The following is a 24,408-nucleotide window of genomic DNA, read 5'->3' on the forward strand; positions in this document are numbered from 1 at the left end:
GCACCGGTAGCCAGGTGCATCCTCGGGTGGGAGGAGACCAGTCCCCTGTGAATTTCCCAGGTACGGTCTCCAGGGCCCAGTGACTCCCCCAGATTTCCATTAATACTCTGAGGTTGCCAAAACAGTCTCAGCTTCCCAGGCAAGTCACTGATATTCCAGCATTCTTCAGTATCACGCTCCAACGACTCCAGGGATGTGCCCAACCAGTTCCGATTTTCCCAGTAATAGTCTTATATGCCTCGCAATCTCTCGATAACTTTCTATTGACCCCTGGTAACTCCAGGGTCCCTGGTTACGTCTCCCAGCAATGGTCCCAGCCTCGTTCCCCGAGTCCCAGGGATGCTCCGCACCATCAGAAAAGCCCTAAATTTTACTATTACGTGACAGTAAATCTCCAGCATCAACCAGTAACACTTTGCGAGCCCACCCCACTCCGAGCATCCCAAGATGCTACTGACACCTCGGCATTGCATCACGACTCCTTGTGAAGGCGCTCCTGGCAGCATTCCGGTGGGAGCCAGGCATCTCCCCAGCCCCATAACTCGGGCCCGGTTTCCCTGGGGTGCGGTATCTAGTGTTCGCAGAAGGTGCAGGGGTGCGGCCTAGGGATCAGATCAGGATTGATCCTGCAGAGGGGGGCCACCTGCTGGAGAAAACCGTGTCTCTTGGGGAACCTGTTCTCTGGCTGCTGATAGTAGGTGTCCGACCGGCTGCCCTTTAGCCCCAGGGTGGGGCTGGACGAGTGGGGCGTCAGGCCGGCCTGATGAGTAAGTAAGGAGACCCTGGTGGGGACCCAGGGACCTACCTCACTCCCTAGCTCGGGCCCCGAACTCAATTTGCCCCACCCTCCAGGCGTCCCCAAGCCGGCAGAGAAACCTCCCGGCAGTAAGGGTAAGAAGAGGGCAGGGCTTGCTGCAGGGGAGGGGCGGACCCAGAGTGACGACTTGCCCGGGTTGTTCCTGCTTCTCATTCCCCAGGAGTGCCAGACGAGCAGCCCTGCCTGAAGAAACGGATGGACGCTCCGCTGCAAACCGGAATGGTAAGGGTTGGAAGGTGTGCGCCGCCGCGGGGACTACGATTTCCGACGTGCTTAGCGCGCATCATCGGGGTCCCGCGATAACTAGGCTGCGTCTGTTCAGGCTGAACTACGTTTCCCGGCGTGCACTGCGGGCCGCCGACCCTCCAGAAAGAGTTGACTGCCCCGGGGAGGGAGCCGCGCTGGCCTATTTTGCAGATGGGGACGTCGAGGGCCGAGCCGACTGTGATCTCCGGGGCGGACTTGGCTCCGTTGGATGGAGTCCCAGGCGTCCCGGCCCCCGGAGAAGGCTTGGCGGGGCCGGTATGCGATGCGCAGCCTGTGCCGTTCGTCCCGCAGGTGCTGGGCATGATGATCGGGGCTGGAATCGCAGTTCTGGTCACGGCCGTGCTTATCCTGTTGCTGGTGCGGAGGCTTCGAGTGCCGAGTGAGGACCCGGAGGGCCTTTGGGGGCTGCCGAGGGATGGGAAGATGAAATGTCTGGGCCCCTGAGTCAGTAGAGATGGGATGTGCTGGAGCCCGCACGCAGCGTCCCCATCTCTCGCCGTGCGGAGTATGCGTATAGCTCAGAATGCCCCTCTCCGCACTTACTATCCCCAGAAACCCCAGCCCCGGACGGCCCCCGTTACCGATTCCGGAAGAGAGACAAAGTGCTTTTCTATGGCCGGAAGATTATGCGGAAGGTAAGTCTGGGACCCTCTGGGGGGCCTTTTTGGCCACACAGAGGCCCTGTCCTTTCCCTAGTTATACTTCTTAGTAAGCCCGCCGCCCTCCTTGATTAAGGGCCTTGGATTTGCCCCCGCCTCCCTAGGGTCTGAACTGACAGTGGATGCATTCCTCTCACCCCCACCCCCCTTAATTCTCCCAGGTGTCACAATCCACTTCTTCCTTAGTGGATGCCTCCGTCTCCACCACTTCCCGCCCGCGCATGAAGAAGAAACTTAAGATGCTCAACATTGCCAAGAAGTAAGGCTGTGCTAGGTGTACCCGGGCCTATGTTCAGGGCTTTTTGAGTGATCAGCCCACACTGAAGCGTGTCTCAGGCTTCTTTGAACCCCATGGACTGTGTCTCAGGAGTCTTTCCACGTCTGTGGGACTGTTTCAGAGCTCTCCCCTACCAGACAGGCTGTTTCTGTTCCTTGAGGGCTCTCTCAGTGATGTTTCTCTACTACAGAAGTATCTGTGAGTTATTTAATCCCCAGTTACTACCTCTGGCTTTGGTATCTCAGTGGTAAAGAATCCACCTGCCAATGCAGGAGATGTGGGTTTGATCCTTGAGTTAGGAGATCCCTTGGAGAAGGAAATGGCAACCTACTCCAGTATTCTTGCCTGGAAAATCCCGTGAACAGAGGAACCTGGCAGGCTACAATCCATGGGGTCACAAAGAGTCAGAGACAACTTAGCAACTAAACAACCACAATGCTACCTTGGATGTCTTGCCCACTGGCCAAATCAGGCCAGCCGCCTCCTTTTGTCCATAAAGCTTTATTGGCACACAGCTACATTCATTCATTTACACATATCTGTGACTGCTTTAATGATGCAATAGCAGGATTGAGTCATTACATTACCGTTGTATGCAGCCTGCGAAGCCTAAGATGTGGCCCATAAAAGAAGAAACTTGCTGACCCTTAATGTAAAACTCTGAGGTCACCCTCCACTAGTCACAGGCTTCCTAGATGGAACCTCTCATTGGGCAGACTCCTGACATAGCTTCCAAGATACGAGGAGACCCCAGCAAAAGCATCTATGTTCATCATGGCACCCCAGATATAGTCTATCAACTGGCAATCACAGACTAGACTCCTGATACAGCCTCCCTCATGAAGGCAGACCCCTGGGGTAGCTTCTGTTATATCAGAAGACCCCAGATGCAGCCTCTCTGGTCTTTATAACAATCCCTGAGATAGCCCTTCCTCCCAAGCCTCAGACAGCCCTGAGAGAGCCCCTTGGATGGCTACAGAGGCTCTTGAGATAGCTCTGGTTACAGACAGAGAATCCAGATACAGCTCCTCTGCTGATCATGGACCTCAGACAGCTCTTCCCCGCAAGGCATAGTTATTACTGAGACAGTCCTTCCACTGATCACAAAATGCTCAAGATAGACCCTCTAGAATGAGCTCAAACTGAGTTAAACTCCACAGAACAGAGGAATCGCACAATGGTTCCCCTTCTGATCAGGAAGATCCTTGCTCTAAGGACCCCAGGAAGGGCTCTGTGGGGACAGAAGGATCTGAGGTCTGCCTGAGCCTTCTTCCTGCTCCCCACTGCCCCCATCCCCCTCTCCTCCCACTAGGATCCTGCGCATCCAGAAAGAGGCGCCCACGCTGCAGCGGAAGGAGCCCCCGCCTGCTGTGCTGGAGGCTGACCTGACCGAGGGCGACCTGGCCAACTCCCACCTGCCCTCCGAGGTGCTCTACATGCTCAAGAATGTCCGGTCAGTGTCAGGGTACAGGCAGGGGCGTTGCAGAGCTGGGACTGACCTGACCTCCGCATATCTCCATTTCCCCGCCGTCCCTGTCCAGGGTGCTGGGCCACTTTGAGAAGCCACTCTTCCTGGAGCTCTGCCGCCACATGGTCTTCCAGCGGCTCGGTCAGGGAGACTACGTCTTCCGACCTGGCCAGCCAGACGCAAGCATCTATGTGGTACAGGACGGACTCCTGGAGCTCTGTCTGCCAGGGCCTGTGAGTACGCCACCCTGGGGGGATCTGCAGGGCAACGAGGTGGGCGGCAGGACAAGCAGGGGTGCCACAGACACGGGACAGGCATGGTTTTGGTCAGCAGGGTTGGTGGTCTTTTTTTTTAAATTTGGGCCGTGCTGCATGGCTTGCAGAATCTCAGTTCCCTGACCAGGGATCAAATCCAGGCCGTGGCAGTGAAAGCACCAAATCCTAGCCATTAGACCACCAGGGAACTCCCCAGGTTGGTGGTCCTTATGAGATGTACAGGCAGGAGTCAGGAAAGGATGCCCAGGGGTGTCTGGGGTGGTCAGCACAGTCACTGGCTAGTTAGTGATGCTGGTCGGAAGGTTCTTGGGGTCAGGATGTCAGCGATCACCAGGCTACATGGGAATGGGGGCTAGTGGCTTGGTCAGGGGGGCAAGATGCGGGTCAGCAGGGTAAGGGCAGCACTGGTCAGTGCCCACCCCACTTTGTGTGTCTCAGGACGGGAAGGAGTGTGTGGTGAAGGAAGTGGTTCCTGGGGACAGTGTCAACAGCCTCCTGAGCATACTGGATGTCATCACTGTGAGTCACAGTACGGAGGGGTGTGGGGACAGTAGGAGGCCACACCCACCGGACTGGGTAGGAGAGGGTCACCCCAAAAGCCCCCATCTCTGATGGGTTTCTGATGTTTCCAGGAGTCCCTCAAGGAATGGCTTTAGGAAGGGGCCAGGGGAAGCAGGCAGAGGGCTCTCACCACCCCGACCTTGACTCTCCTTGTGCCCCCTGTGCCCCTAGGGTCACCAGCACCCCCAGCGTACTGTGTCTGCCCGGGCAGCCCGAGACTCCACGGTGCTGCGGCTGCCAGTCGAGGCCTTCTCAGCAGTATTCACCAAGTACCCCGAGAGCCTGGTGCGGGTGGTGCAGGTGAGTGGGCGGTTCACTTCCTTCCATGACCCCCGCCCGTCACAGGCTCCTGGGGGCTGGGACCCAGCTGCCAAGAGGCGCTCACGATGGGCTTATCAACTCTGAGCAGCCAGACCTCACCAGCTCCTCCTCTGAGCCGCCTCCACCCCATCTTCCCAGGCTTCTGCCACCTGATTGTGGGTTTCTCCCTGGCTCCTGTGGCCCTGCCCAGCCCCTTCCTGCTCTGATCTTGACCTCTGACCGTAGCTCTGTCTCCTTCCCCCCATCCATGGCCCCACCCCCGAGTGCTAGGTCCCCACTTTCTCCCAGGGCTCACCCTCTTTCTCCTTGGCCCCCTCCTCTGCCGAAGATCATCATGGTGAGGCTGCAGCGGGTCACTTTCCTGGCGCTTCACAACTACTTGGGACTGACCAATGAGCTCTTCAGCCACGTGAGTTGCCTGCAGAGCACCAGGGGCCGGAGAGGTGAGTGACACCTGCCTCCCCCGGACATGCCACAAGGATGCCCTCTGCCCCTAGGAGATCCAGCCACTGCGCCTCTTCCCTAGCCCGGGCCTCCCACCCCGCACCAGCCCAGTGCGTGGCTCCAAGCGGATGGTCAGCACTGCAGCCTCAGAGGAGCTGAGGGAGACCCCTGGCCGGCCGTCTGACCCCACTGGGGCCCCACTGCCCGGGACTGGAGGTACCCAAGGTGACCGCTGCCTGGCCCCCAAGAGCTCAGGTTGACCCAGCCTCTGCCCCTCAGTGCCTGTCTCAGTTCCTCAGGGACTCCCACCTGACCTGCCCAGCCCCCCAAAAGTGAAAGTGTTGGTCGCTTTAGTCATGTCTGACTCCTTGTGATTTCATGGACTATGGCCTACCAGGCTCCTCTGTCCATGGAATTCTCCAGGCAAGAATACTGGAGTGGGTAGCCGTTTCCTTCTCCAGGGGATCTTCCCGACCCAGGAATCGAACCCAGGTCTCCTGCATTGTAGGGAGATTCTTTACCATCTGAGCCACCACGGAAGCCCTTAGCCCCCCAAGAGCCCTTTCAACTAGGTCTCCAGGTCTGCCTCCTGCCTGGTCCCCAAGAACCCCTGGCCTCAGTCCCATCGGCCCATTGGAATTGCTTTTCGTAGTCCCCCAGTCCCCAGGAACTCTGAGCTGACCCCTCCTCAAGCTCCCTTCAGTTCCTCACCCCGATTCTAGCTGTAGACCTGGGGGCTCCAAGGGGCCAGAGCCTAAATATATGTCTCCTCCAGGGGACCCAGTGAAGCCCACATCCCTGGAAACCTCAGCTCCCTTGCTGAGTCGCTGCATCTCCATGCCAGTGGATATCTCAGGTCTGGGGCACCAGGTGGAGCTGGGAGAGGCTATCAAATATCATTTATTTACTTCCTTTTGCCTGCAGTGGGTCTTTGTTGCTGTGCACCGGGGCTACTCTTCATTGTGGCGCATGGGCTTCTCATGCAGTGGCGTCTCTTATTGCGAAGCATGGGTTCTGGAGTGTGTACTCAGTAGTCATGGTGCCTGGGCTTAGTTACTCGGAGGCATGTGGGATCTTCCTGGACCAGGAATAGTACAGGTGCCCCCTGCATTGGCAGGAGGCTTCTTAACCACTTGGTCACCAGGGAAGTCCACCTGCCTCCCAGTCTTGATTTTTTCTCATCCATGAAATAGGAATATTGGGAGCATTTCTCATGTCTTTTTTTACTGTGGGTCCTTGTTGAGATGGTGCTCTCCCCACTGTAGTGAGAAGGGTTGCAAGGGAGAGAGAGAGGCGATGGATTAGTCCATGTCTTTCCGGCTGCTGCCTGGGATAACGTTATGTAGTGTTTGCTTAGATTCCCACTATGGTTACTCTCATCTTTATTGCATTTACTGCCCCTCATCCACCGCAGGCTTGCAGGGTGGCCCCCGCTCAGACTTCGACATGGCATATGAACGGGGCCGGATCTCTGTGTCCCTGCAAGAAGAGGCCTCAGGGGGCTTCCAGGCAGCTTCAGCTCGGGTAAGGCCTTGCCCTCTTCCCCTGCCCCTGCCTCCTGACCCCAGTCCCCTCCTGGAGCCCTGGCCTAGCCACAGGTGGAGTCTTCCAAGGAGGAAGGTTAGGGGGAGCATGGAGGTCATAGCCCCTACCCCACAGACTCCCAGTCAGGAGGCGCGGGAGCAGCCAGCAGGCGCCTGTGAGTACAGCTACTGTGAGGACGAGTCGGCCCCTGGCAGCTGCCCCTTCGGGCCCTACCAGGGCCGCCAGACAAGCAGCATCTTTGAGGCAGCAAAGCAGGAGCTGGCCAAGCTGATGCAGATTGAGGTAGGCAGCCCAGGGCGTCTAGGGGACCAGGTAAGGGGGGTGGTAGGCGTAGCTGGGCCGTCTCAAGCCCCTATCCTTCCTCCCCAGGACCCCACCCTTCTGAATAGTCGAGTTCTGCTACATCACGCCAAAGCTGGCACCATCATCGCCCGCCAGGGGGACCAGGTGAGTCTGACCCTTGACCTCTGACCCTGCAGCTCTGACTCGAGACCTCTCTCTCCCCCTCTCTGATCTCTGATCCTTGCCTTTTCACCTTACATGTAGACTTCTCAGTCTGTGATTTCCAACCCCTGACCTTTGGATCCTATGATTCTGACCCCCAGCCCTCCCTCCCCATGTCCTGTGGACCTATTGACCTTTCCCCTTCAAACTTGAACCTTTTACACCAGGACCCCCACCCCAAGATCTCTCTTCCTTGCCCTTAGCCATTCCTGCAAGCTCCATTTTTCTGACCTTTGAAATCTACAACATATTCTGATGCTCTGTTTCTTATCCTAGATCCCTGCTGGGATGGGGGAGGGGTGGGGCTCACTAAAGGGGTGCCGGTGTGAATTTGGCCTGGAGGCCAAGAACCAGCTCCACGAGCCCCATGAGCTGGATTTCATTGTCCCTTGATGACACGCAGGAGGTGGAGGAAACCGTAGCCCACTAATCTGCCCATTCTCCAGATGGGGAAACTGAGGCCCTTTTGTGACATCACAGCTGGGGAGCACAGGGGAGGAGGGTTAGAGAGGGAACCAGACTTGCAGCCCTTGGGTGACTTTGGGTGAATCATATAGAAACTTCTCATCTTTCCCACCTGTGGAATGGCGGGGAGGGGGTGCGGCTCATAACTACCTGCAGGAACTGTTGTGAGGATCAAGCAGGAAGTACTCAGTTCTGAGCTGCTAGGGTGTGTGCAAGGGTGACCAGTCAGAGGGAGGCGTGGTGACGGGTGGGAAGGTGACAGTAAGGGTGACATGACTTAAGTGCTGAAACTGCAGCAGCACCCCAGGCTCAGGAGAGGGAGGTCTGCGCTTGGAGGAGGGGATGGCCTAGCTGTTAGCTGGCTGGGTGATGCTGCTTTTTACTTTAATTAGATTCTAGTTGATTTGTTATATCACGTGATCAGTTTGATTGTATTGTCACTTTGAGCTGCTCAGTGCAGAATGGGCTCCTTCCTGCAGAGTACGTTTGGTGCCAGCTGTTTGAGGTACTTGGAGGCCTGGCTGAGGAAGTGTGGTCACACCATGGCCCTTGCAGGGGCCCCTGGGCCCTGCTTATCTGAGAACCTCTGCTGGGCTCAACTCAGCCCAGCCCAGCCCAGCCTGCTAACATATCAGCCTGGTGTGCAACCATCCAAGGCTCCTCAGGGTCTTCAGGACGTTGTTAGGGACAAAGCTGGTCTGCTGTGCCCCCTCCCAAAACCACGCACAGTTTGGCCCACCCCCCGGGGATATTTGGCCATGTCGAGACTTTTAAGCTTTTCTTTCTTGAGTGTTTTTGAGATTAGATTTTATTTATTTACTTATTCATTTATCTGGCTGTGTCTGGTCTTAGTTGTGGCACACAGGATCATCCTGTGTCCTGTGGGAGCTTTTGTTGCAATGCACAGACTCTTCAGTTGTGGTGTGCCGACTCAGTTGCTCCACGGCATGTAGGATCTTAGTTCCCCAACCAGAGATCCAACCCGTGTCCCCTGCATTGCAAAGCGGATTCTTAACCACTGGACCACCAGGGAAGTCCCACAGGGTGACATTTTTGATTGGCTTGGGAGGGTGGTACTGTCACCTAATGGCTAGACACCAGGGATGCAAAATGCACAGGCCAGCCCCCCACAACAGAATTATCCAGTCCAACATGTCAGCAGTGCCAACGTTAAGGAAACCCTGCTTTCCACAAACATTTCCCAGAGTATATTTCACAGAACACCTGTATCACAAGGGATCTGAGTGCAACAGGTTGGGGGAATGTGGGCTGTTTTAGTCCTTCTTGGAAGTGCCCAGTGAACTCATTAGCATATTCAAAGCTCTGAGAAGCAGGGTGGGGGTGGGGGGTTGGGGGGGTTGGGGGGGTGGCGGGGCATGTTTCCCAATCTGAGGATGAATAGCAGCCTAAAACTAGTCACTCCCATTGTATCCCAAACCCAGTCTGGGAATTCTATCTTGGAAGGCATGTGTGTATGTCCCCCACCCCTCCCAAGGATTCTTGCAGTGTTTTGGTGCTCATCAGGGCTTTGTGGGCTGTCGTACAGGTTTGTGCGCTGGATGAGGAAGGAACGTTTCTGTCTCTAGGCAGTTTCAGTTCCTTATTTAAGAGGGTGGTACAGAGTGGTGTCCAGCTGGGCAGGCTAACCAGAGGAGAAAGGGGTATTTGCTGTCTGTAGGAGAAGGCAGTGGCCCCCCACTCCAGTACTCTTGCCTGGAAAATCCTATGGACGGAGGAGCCTGGTAGGCTGCTGTCCATGGGGTTGCTAAGAGTCGGACACAGCTGAGCGACTTCACTTTCACCTTTCACTTTCATGCACTGGAGAAGGAAATGGCAACCCACTCCAGTGTTCTTGCCTGGAGAATCCCAGGGACGGGGGAGCCTGGTGGGCTGCCGTCTGTGGGGTCACACAGAGTGGGACACGACTGAAGCGACTTAGCAGCAGCAGCAGGAGGCTTGCTGTAGGGCCAAGAAACACCAGCAGGGGTCCCCTGCCCTTGAGAAGCTCACAGATAGACCTTTCACTCAAAGGATGATACAGATTGTTGCTAAGTCATATAGGTCTCCTGCTACAAAGGGGATGTCCTCAGTTCTACAGCGTCTGATTTAGACAGAGCAGTGTCTCTGAGGAAGTGACCTCCAGTGAAGGAGGAAGAGCAAAGAGAAGTTAACTAGTTGCAAGGGGGAGGAAAAAACATTCTAGGCAGAGAGTACAGTTTGTGCAGATGTCCTGTGGTGGAGCTGTCCCATCTGGAAAACAAAGGAAAACCAGCAAGTTTGGAGCGGAACACAGGAATTGAGAGCAAAAGGTTTTTTTTTTTTTTTTTGCACCAGTCAGCTTGTGGGATCTCAGTTCCCTGACCAAGGATTGAACTTTGGCTTCAGTAGTGAAAGTGCCAAATACTAACCACTAGACCACCAGAGAACTCCCCAAAGGGGATTTTTTTTTTTTTTGCTGATAATTTTAGAGATGTAATTCACACATTATACAGTTCACCCATTTAAAGAGTACAATTCAGTGGTTTTTAGTATATTCAGAGTTGTGCAACCGTAACCACTGTCAATTTTAGAACATCACCTTAAAGAGAAACACCATACTCCAAAGCCATCGATCTCCTACCTCCTAATGAGCCGCAGCCCTAAGCAACTACTGATCTTATGTTTCTGTAGATTTGTCTGTTCTGGACATTTCATATAAATGGAATCAAACAATATGTGGCCCTTTGTGTCTGGGATTCTTTCCCTCAGTGTGATGTTTTCCGGGGTCACCCATGTTGTGGCATGTGTCAGTGCCTAATTCCATTACAGCTGAATACTGTTCCATCATAGGAATGAGCCACCTTTTGCTTCTCAGTTCATCTGCTGATGGACATTGAGTTATTTCCACCTTTTGGCTAATATGCATAATAGCATGATTCAGGTATGAACATTATGTACACATGTCTGTGTGGATATGTTTTCATTGTGTCGTAGGAGTTGAGTTGCTGGGTCATATGGCAACTCTGGAGAAGGAAATGGCAACCCACTCCAGTATTCTTGCCTGGGAAATCCCAGGGACAGAGGAGCCTAGTGGTTACAGTCCATGGGGTTGCCAAGAGTCAGACACGACTGAGCGTGCATGCACAACAACACAATGGCAACTCTATTTTTGAATCTGTGAGGACTGTTTCCCAGTGGCTGCCCAATTTTACACTTCCACCAGCAGTGTATAAGGATCCCAGTTTCCTACACCTCTCTGACACTCTTGGATTCTAGCCATCCTACTGGCATCTCCTTGTGGTGATTTGCATTTCCCTAATGATTCATGCGAAGAGTTGACTCACTGGTAAAGACCCTGATGCTGGGAGGGATTGGGGGCAGGAGGAGAAGGGGACAACAGAGGATGAGATGGCTGGATGGCATCACCAACTCGATGGACATGAGTTTGAGTGAATTCCAGGAGTTGGTGACGGACAGGGAGGCCTGGTATGCTGCGATTCATGGGGTCGCAAAGAGTTGGACACGACTAAGTGACTGAACTGACTGACTGACTAATGATTCATGGGGCTTCCTAGGCACGCTAGTGCCTGCCAATGCAGGAGACATAAGAGATGTGGGTTCGGTCTCTGGGTTCGGAAGATCTCCTGGAGCAGGGCATGGCAACCCACTCCAGTATTCTTGCCTAGAGAATCCCATGGACAGGAGCTTGGCAGGCTACAGTCCATAGTGTCGCAAAGAGTAGGACATGACTTAGTGCACAGCATGCAGTGATTTGTAATGTTGAACATCTTCAGAGGATCACTAGCCATTCATATAACCTTTGGAGAAACATCTATTTGGAGCCTTTGCCCATTTTAAAAATTGAGTTATTTGTCTTTTTAGTGTGGAGTTGTAAAAATTCTTCACATATTCCGAATACCAGACCCTTAGCAGATAGATGATTTGTAAATATTTTCTCCTAGCCTGTGGGTTGTCTTTTCAGTTGATAGTGCCCTTTCTCACATGTTTTTAACTTTGATGAAGTCCAGTTTATCTGTTTTTCACTTTGTCACTTGGGCTTTTAGTATCATATCCAAGATTCCATTGCATCCATGGTCCAGTGTGGCCATGACTGACTCCTGTGTTTTCTCCTTAGAGTTGTATAGTTTAAGCTCTCACATTCATGTCTTTGATCCATTTTGACATGATGAAAGGTGAGACTCCAACTTTGTTCCTTTCCATGTAGCTATGCAGTTGCCCAGCACAAGCAAAAAGGACCTAAGCTCAGCCACGCTCCTGTGTAGCCAGTCTTCCCAGCCTCTTGCTGGACCTGTTGAAAAGAATTCCTGCCTCTTAATCTGGGCTGAAATCGGTGATCTATTAGCAGCATCTGCTGTGGGTGCTGAATGGGAATATAAATACACGTGCTGCTCAGCTCAGTGCTATGGAAGGCCTTCACTACCTCCAACTTTTCTTTCCTTAACCTTTTCCGAGCGCACAGACCCGAGGTGTGGGTGCGGTGTCGCCCGGGTGCCCATCTCCTGGCCCTTCCCTCACAGGATGTGAGCCTGCACTTCGTGCTCTGGGGCAGTCTGCACGTGTACCAGCGCATGATCGACAAGGCGGAGGACGTGTGCCTGTTCGTGGTACAGCCCGGGGAGCTAGTGGGACAGTTGGCTGTGCTCACCGGCGAGCCCCTCATCTTCACGCTTCGAGCCCAGCGTGACTGCACCTTCCTGCGGATCTCCAAGTCCAACTTCTACGAGTACTGCCTGGGACCGATGTTGGGGCGGGGGTGACTCAGGGGGTCCCCTGACCGACTCCATTCTGCCCTGCCTGAGGCTATGCCTCTGACCCTCCACACTTTTCAACGGCACTTGAAAAGCTGTTTTCACTTTTTGAGCCCTTCCTGTCCTACCCCCGAGGCCATCACCCAACTCAACACTCCCTATCGGCTGTTCCTGGGTGCCCCCCGGGCCCATGCGCCCCCTCCCTTTGCCTGCAGGATCATGCGTGCACAGCCCAGCGTGGTGCTGAGCGCCGCACAAACTGTGGCCGCCAGGATGTCGCCCTTCGTGCGCCAGATGGACTTCGCCATCGACTGGACGGCAGTGGAGGCAGGACGCGCACTGTACAGGTGAAGCCCCCGCCCCTACCTCTCCCTTCAGGTCCTGCCTACCTGCCTACTCTGACACCCGCACCCCCACCCCAGGCAGGGCGACCGTTCAGACTGCACCTACATCGTGCTCAACGGGCGGCTGCGTAGTGTCATTCAGAGGGGCAGCGGCAAAAAAGAGCTGGTGGGCGAATACGGCCGCGGGGATCTCATAGGAGTGGTGAGCGTGGCCCCACTCACTGACCTCTAACCTCTCCCAGTCCAGGTTCCCCTCACCCCCAACATATACTTCATCCCAGGCAACAGGATGGGGCACTAAACGCGCCCCCCACCCCCGCCACCCGCCTCTAACCTCCTGTATTCCACTTTCTCCAGCTGCTTTCCATGGGGCGGGGAGATGGGGGCAACCTCATCACCGTAGTGGGGGACCCTCACCCAGTGTGGAACCCTCTCCTGGCCTGTCTTTCCCCGAGTTCCGAGATGGATAGCGAGGCTTGGTTCCGCCTTCTGTCTGCACCGACAGTCGGCCTTCCCCTTACCTATCAGCCTCCTGGCTCATGCAGCCCTAGTCATGCGTGGTCCCCTAGGTGGAGGCGCTGACAAGGCAGCCACGTGCCACGACGGTGCACGCGGTGCGCGACACAGAGCTGGCCAAACTCCCCGAGGGCACCCTGGGCCACATCAAACGTCGATACCCGCAGGTGCAGCTCGCTGGGCTGGGGGCTGTTCTAATCGGGGTGGGACAGATGAGTGGGGGTGTGGCCCTAGAGGAGGCGGGGCCTAATGGGTGGGGCGGGGATTCGGGTGTGGATGGAGCCCTGGGAAGGAGCTGAAGCCTCCAAGTGAGGGGCGGGGCTCATGGGGTGGGGCCCAGGTAACGGACCCAGGCGCCCTGGTCAAGAAGGAAAAGGTGCAGAGTTGCTTCTGCAGTCTAACTGGACCCCCGGCCTCCAACGCCCCAGGTCGTGACGCGCCTCATCCACCTGCTGAGTCAGAAGATTCTGGGGAATTTGCAGCAGCTGCGAGGACCCTTCCCAGGTGGGAGCCTGCAAGCGCCCGGGAATACTAGGGAGGTGTTCTCCAATGCCACAGAACGTGCTGGGGGAGGGAGCCTTGAGCCCAGGGCATGCTGGGAGGTGGAGTCCAGCGTATAACTTGCTCCGGGTGGAGCTTGAAGCAGGAAATGGCAATCCTAGTTCTGGTGCGTGCTGGGGGATGAAGTTCGGGTTCCTGGGCATGCCGGGAAACGGAGTCCTGGAGCCAGGGCTGCTTGTTCAGTTCAGTTCAGTTCAGTGGCTCAGTCGTGTCCGACTCTTTGCGACCCCATGAATCGCAGCACGCCAGGCCTCCCTGTCCATCACCAACTCCCGGAATTCACCCAAACTCATGTGCATTGAGTCAGTGATGCCATCTAGCCATCTCATCCTCTGTCGTCTCCTTCTCCTCCTGCCCCCAATCCCTCCCAGCATCAAAGTCTTTTCCAATGAGTCAACTCTTCGCATGAGGTGGCCAAAGTACTGGAGTTTCAGCTTTAGCATCATTCCTTCCAAAGAACACCCAGGGCTGATCTTTAGAATGGACTGGTTGGATCTCTTTGCAGGATGGATGTTAGTGGAATCTAAAGCGTCAGTCATGACGAGAGTTGTGGGTCTTAGGGGCAACCTTGGTTCTGGGTCAGAGCTGGCTGGAGGATGGAGTCTACCTACTAGGAAAAGAATACCTAGACTAATGTGTGCTGGGAAGTGTAATTTGTGGGGTGGTGTTTGGGGCCTAGAGTATATTGGGAAGTGAATTCAATAGGTTACCAACATGGTGGGAGATGTGGTTCCTGGTCCTGGTGGATGCTGGGAGTTGTATTTCTCAGTTTCAGTGCATACTGGGAGGTGTGGTTCCCTTCCAGGGCATACTGGGAGGTGAAGTTTCCCAGCTATGATACACTGGGAAGTGGTCAGATTCGAGGCGTGCAGAAATATGGGCCCGAGGTTTTCGGTTATGGTGACCTGACCCTGGACTAGCCTAGGCAACCTCTACTTTCCTTTTTCCCCCGGGGGCTTCTGCCCAGTCAGCCCTGACACCTGAATCTCCAGGGTGGGGCCAGGGTGAGCCCTGGCAAGGAACCGTCCCTACACCCAGGGTCTTCCCCGACAGACATTCCCCCTAGTCCTACACTCTGTGCCCAAGTACACTTTCACTCCCACTCTGCTGGCAGGATCACACTCGATGTGATTCTGGGGCAGCTATGGGGGCAGGGACTTTAAAAATCTCAGACCCCTGAGAACCTCTCTGTGATGCTACCAAGACCAAGTTTCTAGTGAGCATCTAGTGTGTGCTGGGCATCCTGCAGGGTAGTGGGAAAGTACACAAGACAGACAAAGCCCCTAGAAGGGTTTATGGCTTGGCTTGCAAGATAACAGTTTTTAAAATACAAAGAAAGAGTACATCAGTTAAGGTACTGTGTAGAAAACAAAAGAGAGTCTTGATGGGGCGTGACTAACCTAAGGAGGCAGGCTTTTCTGAGGACAAGGAGCAGAGACTTGATAAATGAGATGGGACCAGATACTGACAGGACTCCGACAGGGTTTGGTGGTGTTGAAACACTTCAAGGGGAAAAGTGAATGAGGGGGAGGAATGGGCTAGGGCAAGTCTTGTAGGAACCAGAAAGGCATTTGAACTTGTTTAGATTGTTATAATCTGAGGAAACTCTGGGAGATAGTGAAAGACAGGAAAGCCTGGCATGCTGCTTGGGGTCGATGTTTTAGTCTAAGGTGTATGCAGAGAAGCTGAGACGCAATAGGTGGGTCAGAAACATCTTTATCTCAGTCTAGTTCTGTGTTCAAGTCCTCTTAGTGGACAGAGACTCCCCCCCAGCCCCCCCCCCCCGCCCCGCCCAGGTGAGAATGGGCAGGGGCACAGATCAAGTCCATGTAGGCAGAGTGGAAAACAGAAAGGGTTATACAGTTGTGTAATGGATCCCCCTGAGGAGTTGGGCCAAAACTGAGGATCAGATAGCCAGATCTTATCAAGGACAGTGGTTCAGGCTGTGAGACCATGACCTTCAGTATAGCATCACTAAGCCTCAGCTGAGGGACAAGGTGAAGGGATTTCTGAGAAGGTGGGGGAGAGCTGACCTTTCCAAACACAGGACCGCACAGCAAATACCATCCTTTGGGGTCTCAGCAGGCTCGGGACTAGGTGTCCCCCCTCACTCGGAGCTCACCAACCCTGCCAGCAACCTGTCAACAGTGGCAGTGCTGCCCGTGTGTGCCGAGGTGCCCATGGTGGCCTTCATGCTGGAGCTGCAGCATGCTCTGCAAGCCATTGGTCAGTCATGGGCAAGGGCAGGCCTTTGGTCTGCGTGGGGCAAGGCGCGTGTGGGTGGGGCATTGGTCAAGGAATGGAGATGCCTTGGTGGGTCAGGGTGGGGGTAGAGCTGGAACAAGGCCCTGTAAGCCAAGTAGGTGGTATTCTCTCATGGGAGAGGCCCACCTCTGTTGGCCCAGGTTCCTAAACACCCTTCCTCACTCATCCATCTCCAGGCCCCACGCTCCTCCTCAACAGTGACATCATCCGGGCCCGCCTGGGGGCCTCTGCACTGGACAGGTGTGTGTTGGGGGTATGGGGACGGGGAGCACAGGGATGAGCTCAGAACGTAGGATTCCTTCAGTCTCATTTGAGTTCTAGGCTGTGAAACAAGGAGCGTGGGCCTCCATCCCTCTGGCCCCTGGGGAGACAGTGGGGTACATCGGTCTCTAGAGGACGCAGTCATGTCTAGGCCTTGAATGTCCACATCCACGTCCCCACAGCAGTGGAGCCACATGGTCTCTGAGGGCAGGGACCCCTGACCAGCCCCAAGATGACCCTCCCCACTCCCACCCTAGCATCCAAGAATTCCGGCTGTCAGGGTGGCTGGCCCAGCAGGAGGACACGCACCGCATCGTGCTTTACCAAACAGACACATCGCTGACGCCCTGGACCGTGCGCTGCCTGCGCCAGGCCGACTGCATCCTCATCGTGGGCCTGGGCGACCAGGAGCCCACACTCGGCCAGGTCCGGAGACCAGGCGCAGTGACCGCCACCCCTGGGGTCCCGCCCCAGGCCCTTGGGTGCCTGTGCTGGGCCGTGTGCACCCTTACCAGTGGGGCTAGGTGACCAGGAACCCAGGGGGCCAGGTGTGGGCGGCGGGGAGGAAACCACTGGTGAGAGTGACTTCCGTCCTCCTCACTCCCACCCCCCCATGCAGCTGGAGCAGATGCTGGAGAACACGGCCGTGCGGGCCCTCAAGCAGCTGGTCCTGCTGCACCGCGAGGAGGGCGCAGGCCCCACGCGCACTGTGGAGTGGCTCAACATGCGCAGCTGGTGCTCGGGACACCTGCATCTGCGCTGTCCGCGCCGCCTCTTCTCACGCCGCAGCCCAGCCAAGCTGGTGAGGGGTGCTGCGGGGCGCAGGTCCACTGGCAGAACCCTTCGGAGGCGTGGCTAATGGAGGGGCATGGCTTAGAGATCAGAGGGGCGTGGCGGTGTGTTGAAGGTCCAGAGGGTGCCTCCTACACCCCCCCCCCCCATCCTTATGCACCGTGTCTCTCTCCCCTCATACCAGCACGAGCTCTACGAGAAGGTTTTCTCGAGGCGCGCAGACCGGCACAGCGACTTCTCCCGCCTGGCGCGGGTGCTCACAGGCAACACCATCGCCCTGGTGCTGGGCGGGGGCGGGGCCAGGTGAGGGGTGTGGTCAGTGCCGGCAGGGGCGGGACCAGGTGCCTTGAGGGGTGGAGCTGACTCCTTGAGCAAGATCCCACAGAGACTCGGCTAGCAACACATTCCTTGCTGGTGGGGGAGACTGGAGGAGATTCCTGGGGGTGGGGCTTAGGGGATTCCCAGCAAGTCACTGAGTCTCCTCCACCGTACAGGGGTTGCTCACACATCGGGGTGCTGAAGGCACTAGAGGAGGCGGGGGTCCCCGTTGACCTGGTGGGCGGCACGTCCATCGGCTCCTTCATCGGGGCCCTGTACGCTGAGGAGCGGAGCGCCAGCCGCACTAAACAGCGGGCCCGGGAGTGGGCTAAGGTGTGCGTTACGGGGAGAGGGTGGGAAGGTGATGGGGAAGGGTCCCCCACCCCAGGAGCACCCTGAAAAACCTGACCTCAGAGGGGCTTCTGGACTTCTCCTGACCACCCCCCCCCCGACTTAATCCAGTGAAGCCCATCCGATTCTTAAACCTCCAGAACCTTGGATGACCCCTGTGACTTCCGGGCTAGTGATCCTAGCCCCCAATTCCCAGCTAGAACAATCAAGACCCTTAGGGACCTACTAGTCAGTGACCCCCAAGTGACTCCTGTTTGACCCCAGCTCGCCCCTCACCCCTAGAGCATGACTTCGGTGCTGGAGCCCGTACTGGACCTCACCTACCCCGTCACCTCCATGTTCACGGGGTCAGCCTTCAACCGCAGCATCCACCGTGTCTTCCAGGACAAGCAGATTGAGGTGCATACTTCCCGCATGCCCCCCCCCACCCCCACCTCTCCCCATAGGCATCCCCAGTCCTCCTGGATTGCAGTCCCTGTTCCTGCAGGACCTGTGGCTGCCATACTTCAACGTGACCACGGACATCACCTCCTCGGCCATGCGTGTCCACAAAGATGGTGCGTGCCCCCAGGCGGCCCAACCACCACCACTGGGGCCGTTTGGGGAATGGGTGCTGGGGGGCAGCCAAGTTGTTAACATGAGTGACCATCCCTCCTGGCCTGATTGCTGAGCACTAACTGTCACCCACTAATGCCCCAGAGGGCCCCAGGTATGTCTGTCCTGGGGAGGCCGGGGGGGTCGGGAGACTTGTCGGGCACCTCACCCCCTCACCCCCCGTCCCCGCAGGCTGCGTGTGGCGCTACGTCCGGGCCAGTGCCTCCTACTGCCCCTACCTGCCCCCGCTCTGTGACCCCAGGGACGGGCACCTGCTGGTGGATGGGTGCTTCGTCAACAACGTGCCAGGTCAGCGAGCCCATGGGGCTGGCAAGGCCTCTGAGTGCGTCTGAGTGTGCCTGTGCGTGTCTGTGTCTGTGTGTCCCGCTGGGCAGGCTCCCTGTGGCGATACGTGCGTGCCAGCATGACACTCTCGGGCTACCTGCCGCCGCTGTGTGACCCCAAGGACGGGCATCTTCTCATGGATGGCGGCTACATCAACAACCTGCCAGGCAAGTAGCCACCTGCTCGTCCCCCTGCGCGGACACACGGGTGAGCTCACAGCCAGTATGTGCATGTGTAGGATGCACGCATGTGCTGTGTTGGACACGCATGTACACACATAGATGGGTGGGGTACCTCCACCACCAGCTTTCTCTCATACCTGTTGACTTTAAGCATGCAGGTAAGAGGCAGGGGCATTTGCAACTTAAAATTCCACACACACAGAAGCGTCCAAACCCAAGTAGACAACTATGCTGGCTACACAGACGCTTGAGGTCCCTTAAGCCAGGGATCCACACAGTTCACTTGCACACCAAGTTTGGCCCCCTGCCTGATTTTATAAATAAAGTTTTATTGGCACACAGCCACTCCCAGTCATTTACCTTTTGTCTGTGGCTGTGTCTGTGCAGCAGAGTCAAATAGTTGCATCAGAGACCACTTGGCCTAAAAAGCCAAAATAATTTTTCCTCTGGCCTTTTACGGTTTGCCAACTCTGGCACAGGCAGCCCATATAGATACATGCACTCACACAACCACATTCACGTGAGCAGGTGTGTACAAACTCTGGTGGACAGGCATGTGTGGATGCACAAGGAAACATACACAGACGTTGATCTAGAGACATGTGAAAGGAATACACACAGTACTGGGTGTGTGTACAGAGGTATACCCCACCCAGAGGTGGGTGTATTCACAAACATACAGACAAGAGTTGCATATATCTGATAAGGGTGCATACTGCATGCACGCACACACAAAAACTTGTGAGGGACACAGACAGTCTGATGGAGACTCAGGCGTCTTTGGGGAATGGGCGTGGCTCTAGGACCTGTCCATAGGCACCCCCAGACCCACACAGGGACCCTCACTGGGGCACACAGACTGTGACCACAGCACCCCACACACACTGTGCCATCACTCCACCCTTTACCTTTTCCATCCTGCTCCCCTGAATCTCCTTGAACCAGCTCTTTGCTCTCTGTTTCTTGCATCAGTCTTGAGGTCTCTTACTCTGCCTGGATTCTCTTTCCTTCCATATCTCTGGCCACTCATCTCTGTCTCTTTCTCCCACCTGTCTCTGTTGCTGGCTCTGGTCCCCTGTGTTTCTCTTCCCTTGGCTCTGCCTCCTGGCGTCTTTTTGTTTTTAGCTGCTCTGGGTCTTCCTTGTGGTATGTGGGCTCTTTGGTGAGGTATCTAGACTTCCTCTAGTTGCAATGGGGCTTCCCCAGTCGTGGCACAAGGCCTTAGTTGCCCTGTAGCATGTGGGATCTTAGTTTCATAACCAGGGATCGAACTCATGTCCCTTGCATTGGAAGCTGGATTCTTAACCACTAGACCAGCAGGGAATCCCTCTCTGGGTGTCTTTATTCCCACATCTCCCTGTCAGTTTCCTTCCACCCCTGTCTCCCTGCATCTTGGACCCTCTGTCTGTTTCCATGACTCTGACCCCTTCACCTTTCTTTCCTGATATCCTTACTATATTCTCTCTCTGTGTCACTCTCCTTCCATGTCTCTGTTCCCCATGCATCTGACTTCATGTCTCTCTCCACAGTGATTTCGTCCCTGTACTCCATCTTCTCCATTCCCTTGGCCCTGGTTCCCCAAACCCCAAAGCGCCAACACCCAACCCCACTTCCCACACATCATCAGCCTCTACGTCCACCCATACATACCCCTTTGCATCCCTGCATGTCGTTCACATGGTTTTTTTGCATGACCATGTGAGTGATGGTGTTTGTGGGACTGGGTTGATCTTCCCTGCCCCGGTACTGGTGGGGAGCCCCCAGCTGACTCCCTGGCCCCACAGCGGACATCGCCCGCAGCATGGGTGCCAAGACAGTCATCGCCATCGACGTGGGGAGCCAGGATGAGACAGACCTTAGCACATACGGGGACAGCCTGTCTGGCTGGTGGCTTCTGTGGAAGCGGCTAAACCCCTGGGCAGACAAGATCAAGGTTCCAGACATGGCAGAGATCCAGTCTCGCCTGGCCTACGTGTCCTGCGTGAGACAGCTGGAGGTTGTGAAGTCCAGCTCCTACTGTGAGTACCTGCGACCACCCATCGACTGCTTCAAGACCATGGACTTCGGGAAGTTCGACCAAATCTATGTGAGTTGGTGGGAGCCGCCTGGTGACAGTGTGGTGGGCTGGCAGGCCTTTACTCCTGAAAGCCCCAAACCACAGAAGGGGAAATAGTCTAGGGCTCTATTTAGGATCTGGGGGGAATAGAACGGTAATCAATTAGTGATGTCTACAGTGAGTGTCACCAGGGGGCGTGGCTGCACATGCGCTATGTATGAACTACCAGGCAAGTTGCGCTGCCTGAAGCACAGTGTAGATTTCTAACACCATTTGTGTGTTGGTGGGAATAAGCACCACGGCCACTTAGTAATGTCTGCTACAGGTTTGTGATGCGCTGAATGGAGCAGTGTGTAATGTGCCACTGGTCCAGAAAAATGGATCATAGTGCATGCCAAGAGTAAATGATCAGTCGCTGGGGACTTCCCCTGTCCAGTGGTTAAGATTCGGAGCTTCCGCTCCAGGGGGCGCGGGTTCAATTCCTGACTGGGGAACTATGATCCTGCCTGCCGCATAGTGCGGCCAAAAAGAGAAGAAAGCGTCAATAGCTGCCTGTCCAGTGCACTGAGTAAAATATGTCTGATGCCCTTTCCAGGCTCACTGGGAAGGCAAGCCATGATGGATTAGTGATGTCTGTAGTGGGCATGGGAGATGGTGATATTTAGGGGTATCGCACGTGTTTGCAAGGGCTTCCCTGGTGGTTCAGATGGTAAAGAATCTGCCCACAGTGCCAGAGACCCCAGGTTCCATTCCTGGGTTAGGAAGACCCCTGGTGAAGGGAATGGCTACCCACTCTAGTATTCTTGCCTGGAGAATTTCATGGACAGTGGGGACTGGTGGGCTACCGTCCATGGGGTCACAAACAGTCAAACATGACTGAACGACTAACATTTGTAGAGCTTGAAATAAGCTTGCACACTGCCACCTGTGTCCTTTGACAGTTGACACACTCCGTGGGGCCGAGTGGGGAAAGAAATGTGCTAAGAGGGATTAGTAATATTTGGCAGGGGCACAGGATCGAGGGCATGGGGGTGAGTGTGCTAAGTACACCCAACTGTGACGTTATGTAGTCTCAAATGCCAGCTTCTACAGAGCAGCAGGCTTCTGAGGGGCCAGGGGAGGGGCAGGCAGGGTGGGAATAAGCAGAGAGGAACATTCTGGGGGTTGCACACATGGCCCCAAGCCCCCTTCATTTCCTGCAGGATGTGGGCTACCAGTATGGATCAACCGTCTTCAGTGGCTGGAGCCGGGGCGACATCATTGAAAAGATGCTCACGGACCGGCGGTCTGCCGACCTGAACGAGAGCCGCCGTGCAGACGTAAGCTTGCGCCCTTCTCCATCGGCAGGGCCCCTCTGACAACAGATTCTCCCCAACCCCAGTTCCCTCTGGACCCCGCCCCCCTCCCCCCAACACACACACCTCAGATGATCGCCGAGAGCCTCATCCACGTCACCCGGCAGGTGCTCGCCTTCCCCAGCTCCGGCTTCACCGACTTGGCGGAGATAGTGTCCCGGATCGAGCCTCCCACCACGAGCTACGTTTCGGTTTCCGACGGCTGTGCTGATGGTGAGGGACCGAGGGCCACCCTAGGAGGGTGGGGACAGTGTACGTGGCCAGAGGGGTCCTGAGCCGCGTCAACTTCACCCATGCCATCCAGGGGAGGAGTCGGACTGCCTGACGGAGTACGAGGAGGACGCGGGCCCCGAGTGCTCACGGGACGAAGGGGGCTCTCCGGAGGGCGCAAGCCCCAGCACTGCCTTGGAGATGGTGAGAGGGGCGTGACCCAGGCCCCCCCTCCCTGCCGCCGGCACAGTGGGGAGACTCTGCTGACGTGCCCCCCTGGCCTGGGCTGTGTGATGGCACACGCAGGGCGTGGGGGGCCACCCCTTGTCCCCACAGGAGGAGGAGAAGTCGATTCTCCGGCACCGGCGCTGGCTGCCACAGGAACCCTCCACCCCTGCTGCGGATACCTGAGGACCTCCAGAGGGGTCCCCGCCTTGTGGCTCACTCCCCCTCTGCCTGCTGCTATGCCTGTGACCCCTTGGATCCCCTTTGACCCCCAGGGTCCACACACTGGACAGGCCTGTCCCCCCTCCCTGGCGTGGGGAAGGGGCAGCACTGCACTGATGACCCTTGATCAGTCACACCAATAAACCTTCCCCTCTTGGAAGTGGCCTTATGTCGTCTCTGGGTTCAGGGGGCACCTCACTCCACCTTCCATGCTCAGGATGGCTGAGGCTGGCGCTGGAAACAGCCTTGAGCTTGTCTCAGTGACCAGTGCTCCCAGCCTTGGGCTGAACATCCCCCACTCCCAGTGGGAGCGGCCTGTAGTCCCACTCAGTGCAGGCTCTGGACCACACGGCCTGCACATGCTGTGTGCCTGTCTGGGGATCACGGATGCCCATTCTAGCACCCCTCACTTTCCATACTAGGTTCCCACAGTCTTTGCCCCTTGACTAGTCCTACTGTGTGCAGAAGCTCCATGTCTTCTATGTGTCCCTATTGTGTGTGCTCCTGGGCCTGATGTCCCCAGAGGATGTCCCATACATACACGCATCCCCAGAGGATGTCCCATACATACACGCATGAACGGGGCTCCAGAACTACTCTCAGAGGCTCCCAGCCAGTTTCCTCTACTGTGTGCTGCTGGCCTGTTGGGGCTCCCCATCACTGCCTCCCCTCCCCGGAGCCAGAGTGGGGATGTGACAATGGCTGGGCTCATTCACAAGACTAGCTTGTGGGCTGCAGGGAACGCTGGATGATTTTTTGTTTGTTTGTTTAGGTGTGTGTGTATGTTTTATTATAAAATATACATAGCATAGGAGACTTCCCTGTCCATCCAGTGTTTAAGACCCCATGATTCCAATGCAGGGAGCATGGGTTCGATCCCTGGGTGAGGAACTAAGATCCCACATGCCATGTGGTATGGCCAAAAAAAATAAATTTTATATGTATATATTTTTTTCTTTTTAATTGAAGTATAGTTGGTTTACAATGTTGTGTTAGTTTCCAGCACACAGCAGAGTGATTCAGTTATATATAAGCCATACATTCATTTTCAGATTCTTTTCCCTTACAGGTTGTTATAAAATACTGAGGAGAGTTCCCTGTGCTATACAGTATGTCCTTGTTGGTTATCTGGGTTTTTTAATAAAGTGAGAGAATGTTTTTGCTGACTCATTATTTATCTGGCTGCGTCAGGTTCTCATTGTGGCATGCGTAATCTTCGTATGTCATGGGAGATCTTTCGCTGTGGCGCAGACTCTAGCTGCAGAGCACAGACTTCACTAGTTGTGGCACATGGGCTTAGTTGACCCTGGGCACGTGTGAAGTGAAAGTGTTAGGACCCCGTGGACTGTATGTAGCCTGCCAGGCTCCTCTGTCCATGGGATTTTCCAGGCAAGAATACTGGAGTGTGTGGCCATTTTCTTCTCCAGGGGATCATCCCATTTGTTTAAAATGTATTCTTT

At 55.6% G+C, this 24,408-nt stretch overlaps 1 protein-coding gene across 4 annotated transcripts; it reads left to right on the plus strand.

Annotated features, from left to right (window-relative positions):
* Window positions 1-1,012: 1,012 nt before the first annotated feature.
* On the plus strand, window positions 1,013-23,024 carry PNPLA6 (patatin like phospholipase domain containing 6). Of its 4 annotated transcripts, none has more exons than XM_068980766.1 (33): window positions 1,013-1,039; window positions 1,235-1,463; window positions 1,637-1,719; window positions 1,905-2,002; window positions 3,333-3,473; window positions 3,562-3,721; window positions 4,202-4,282; window positions 4,496-4,624; window positions 4,974-5,054; window positions 5,143-5,305; window positions 5,865-5,945; window positions 6,504-6,613; window positions 6,749-6,916; window positions 7,004-7,081; window positions 12,121-12,326; window positions 12,567-12,698; window positions 12,774-12,897; window positions 13,265-13,378; window positions 13,640-13,715; window positions 15,855-15,998; window positions 16,214-16,277; window positions 16,556-16,724; window positions 16,918-17,100; window positions 17,275-17,393; window positions 17,585-17,741; window positions 18,042-18,158; window positions 18,247-18,316; window positions 18,749-18,865; window positions 20,665-20,966; window positions 22,139-22,255; window positions 22,399-22,504; window positions 22,596-22,705; window positions 22,838-23,024. In XM_068980766.1, the coding sequence occupies exons 1-33, from the start codon at window positions 1,013-1,015 to the stop codon at window positions 22,910-22,912; spliced, it is 4,131 nt and encodes a 1,376-aa protein (XP_068836867.1). In that variant the 3' UTR covers window positions 22,913-23,024. The 4 variants fall into 4 exon arrangements, with proteins under 4 accessions (XP_068836867.1, XP_068836868.1, XP_068836869.1 ...); XM_068980767.1 differs by having other exon boundaries at window positions 1,376-1,463; window positions 5,143-5,314; window positions 15,858-15,998; XM_068980768.1 differs by having other exon boundaries at window positions 1,376-1,463.
* The last annotated feature ends 1,384 nt before the right edge of the window (window positions 23,025-24,408 follow it).

The sequence above is a fragment of the Capricornis sumatraensis genome, chromosome 9, assembly GCF_032405125.1.
Source record: "Capricornis sumatraensis isolate serow.1 chromosome 9, serow.2, whole genome shotgun sequence".
Taxonomy (NCBI): domain Eukaryota; kingdom Metazoa; phylum Chordata; class Mammalia; order Artiodactyla; family Bovidae; genus Capricornis; species Capricornis sumatraensis.

Excerpts from the sequence above, each read along its gene's own strand:
- PNPLA6 (XM_068980766.1), top strand. The coding sequence starts at position 1,013 with ATGGACGCTCCGCTGCAAACCGGAATG. Across the intron at positions 12,327-12,566 it reads TCCAAGTCCAACTTCTACGA|GATCATGCGTGCACAGCCCA; the intron begins GTACTGCCTGGG and ends CTTTGCCTGCAG. Across the intron at positions 12,699-12,773 it reads GCAGGACGCGCACTGTACAG|GCAGGGCGACCGTTCAGACT; the intron begins GTGAAGCCCCCG and ends CCCCCACCCCAG.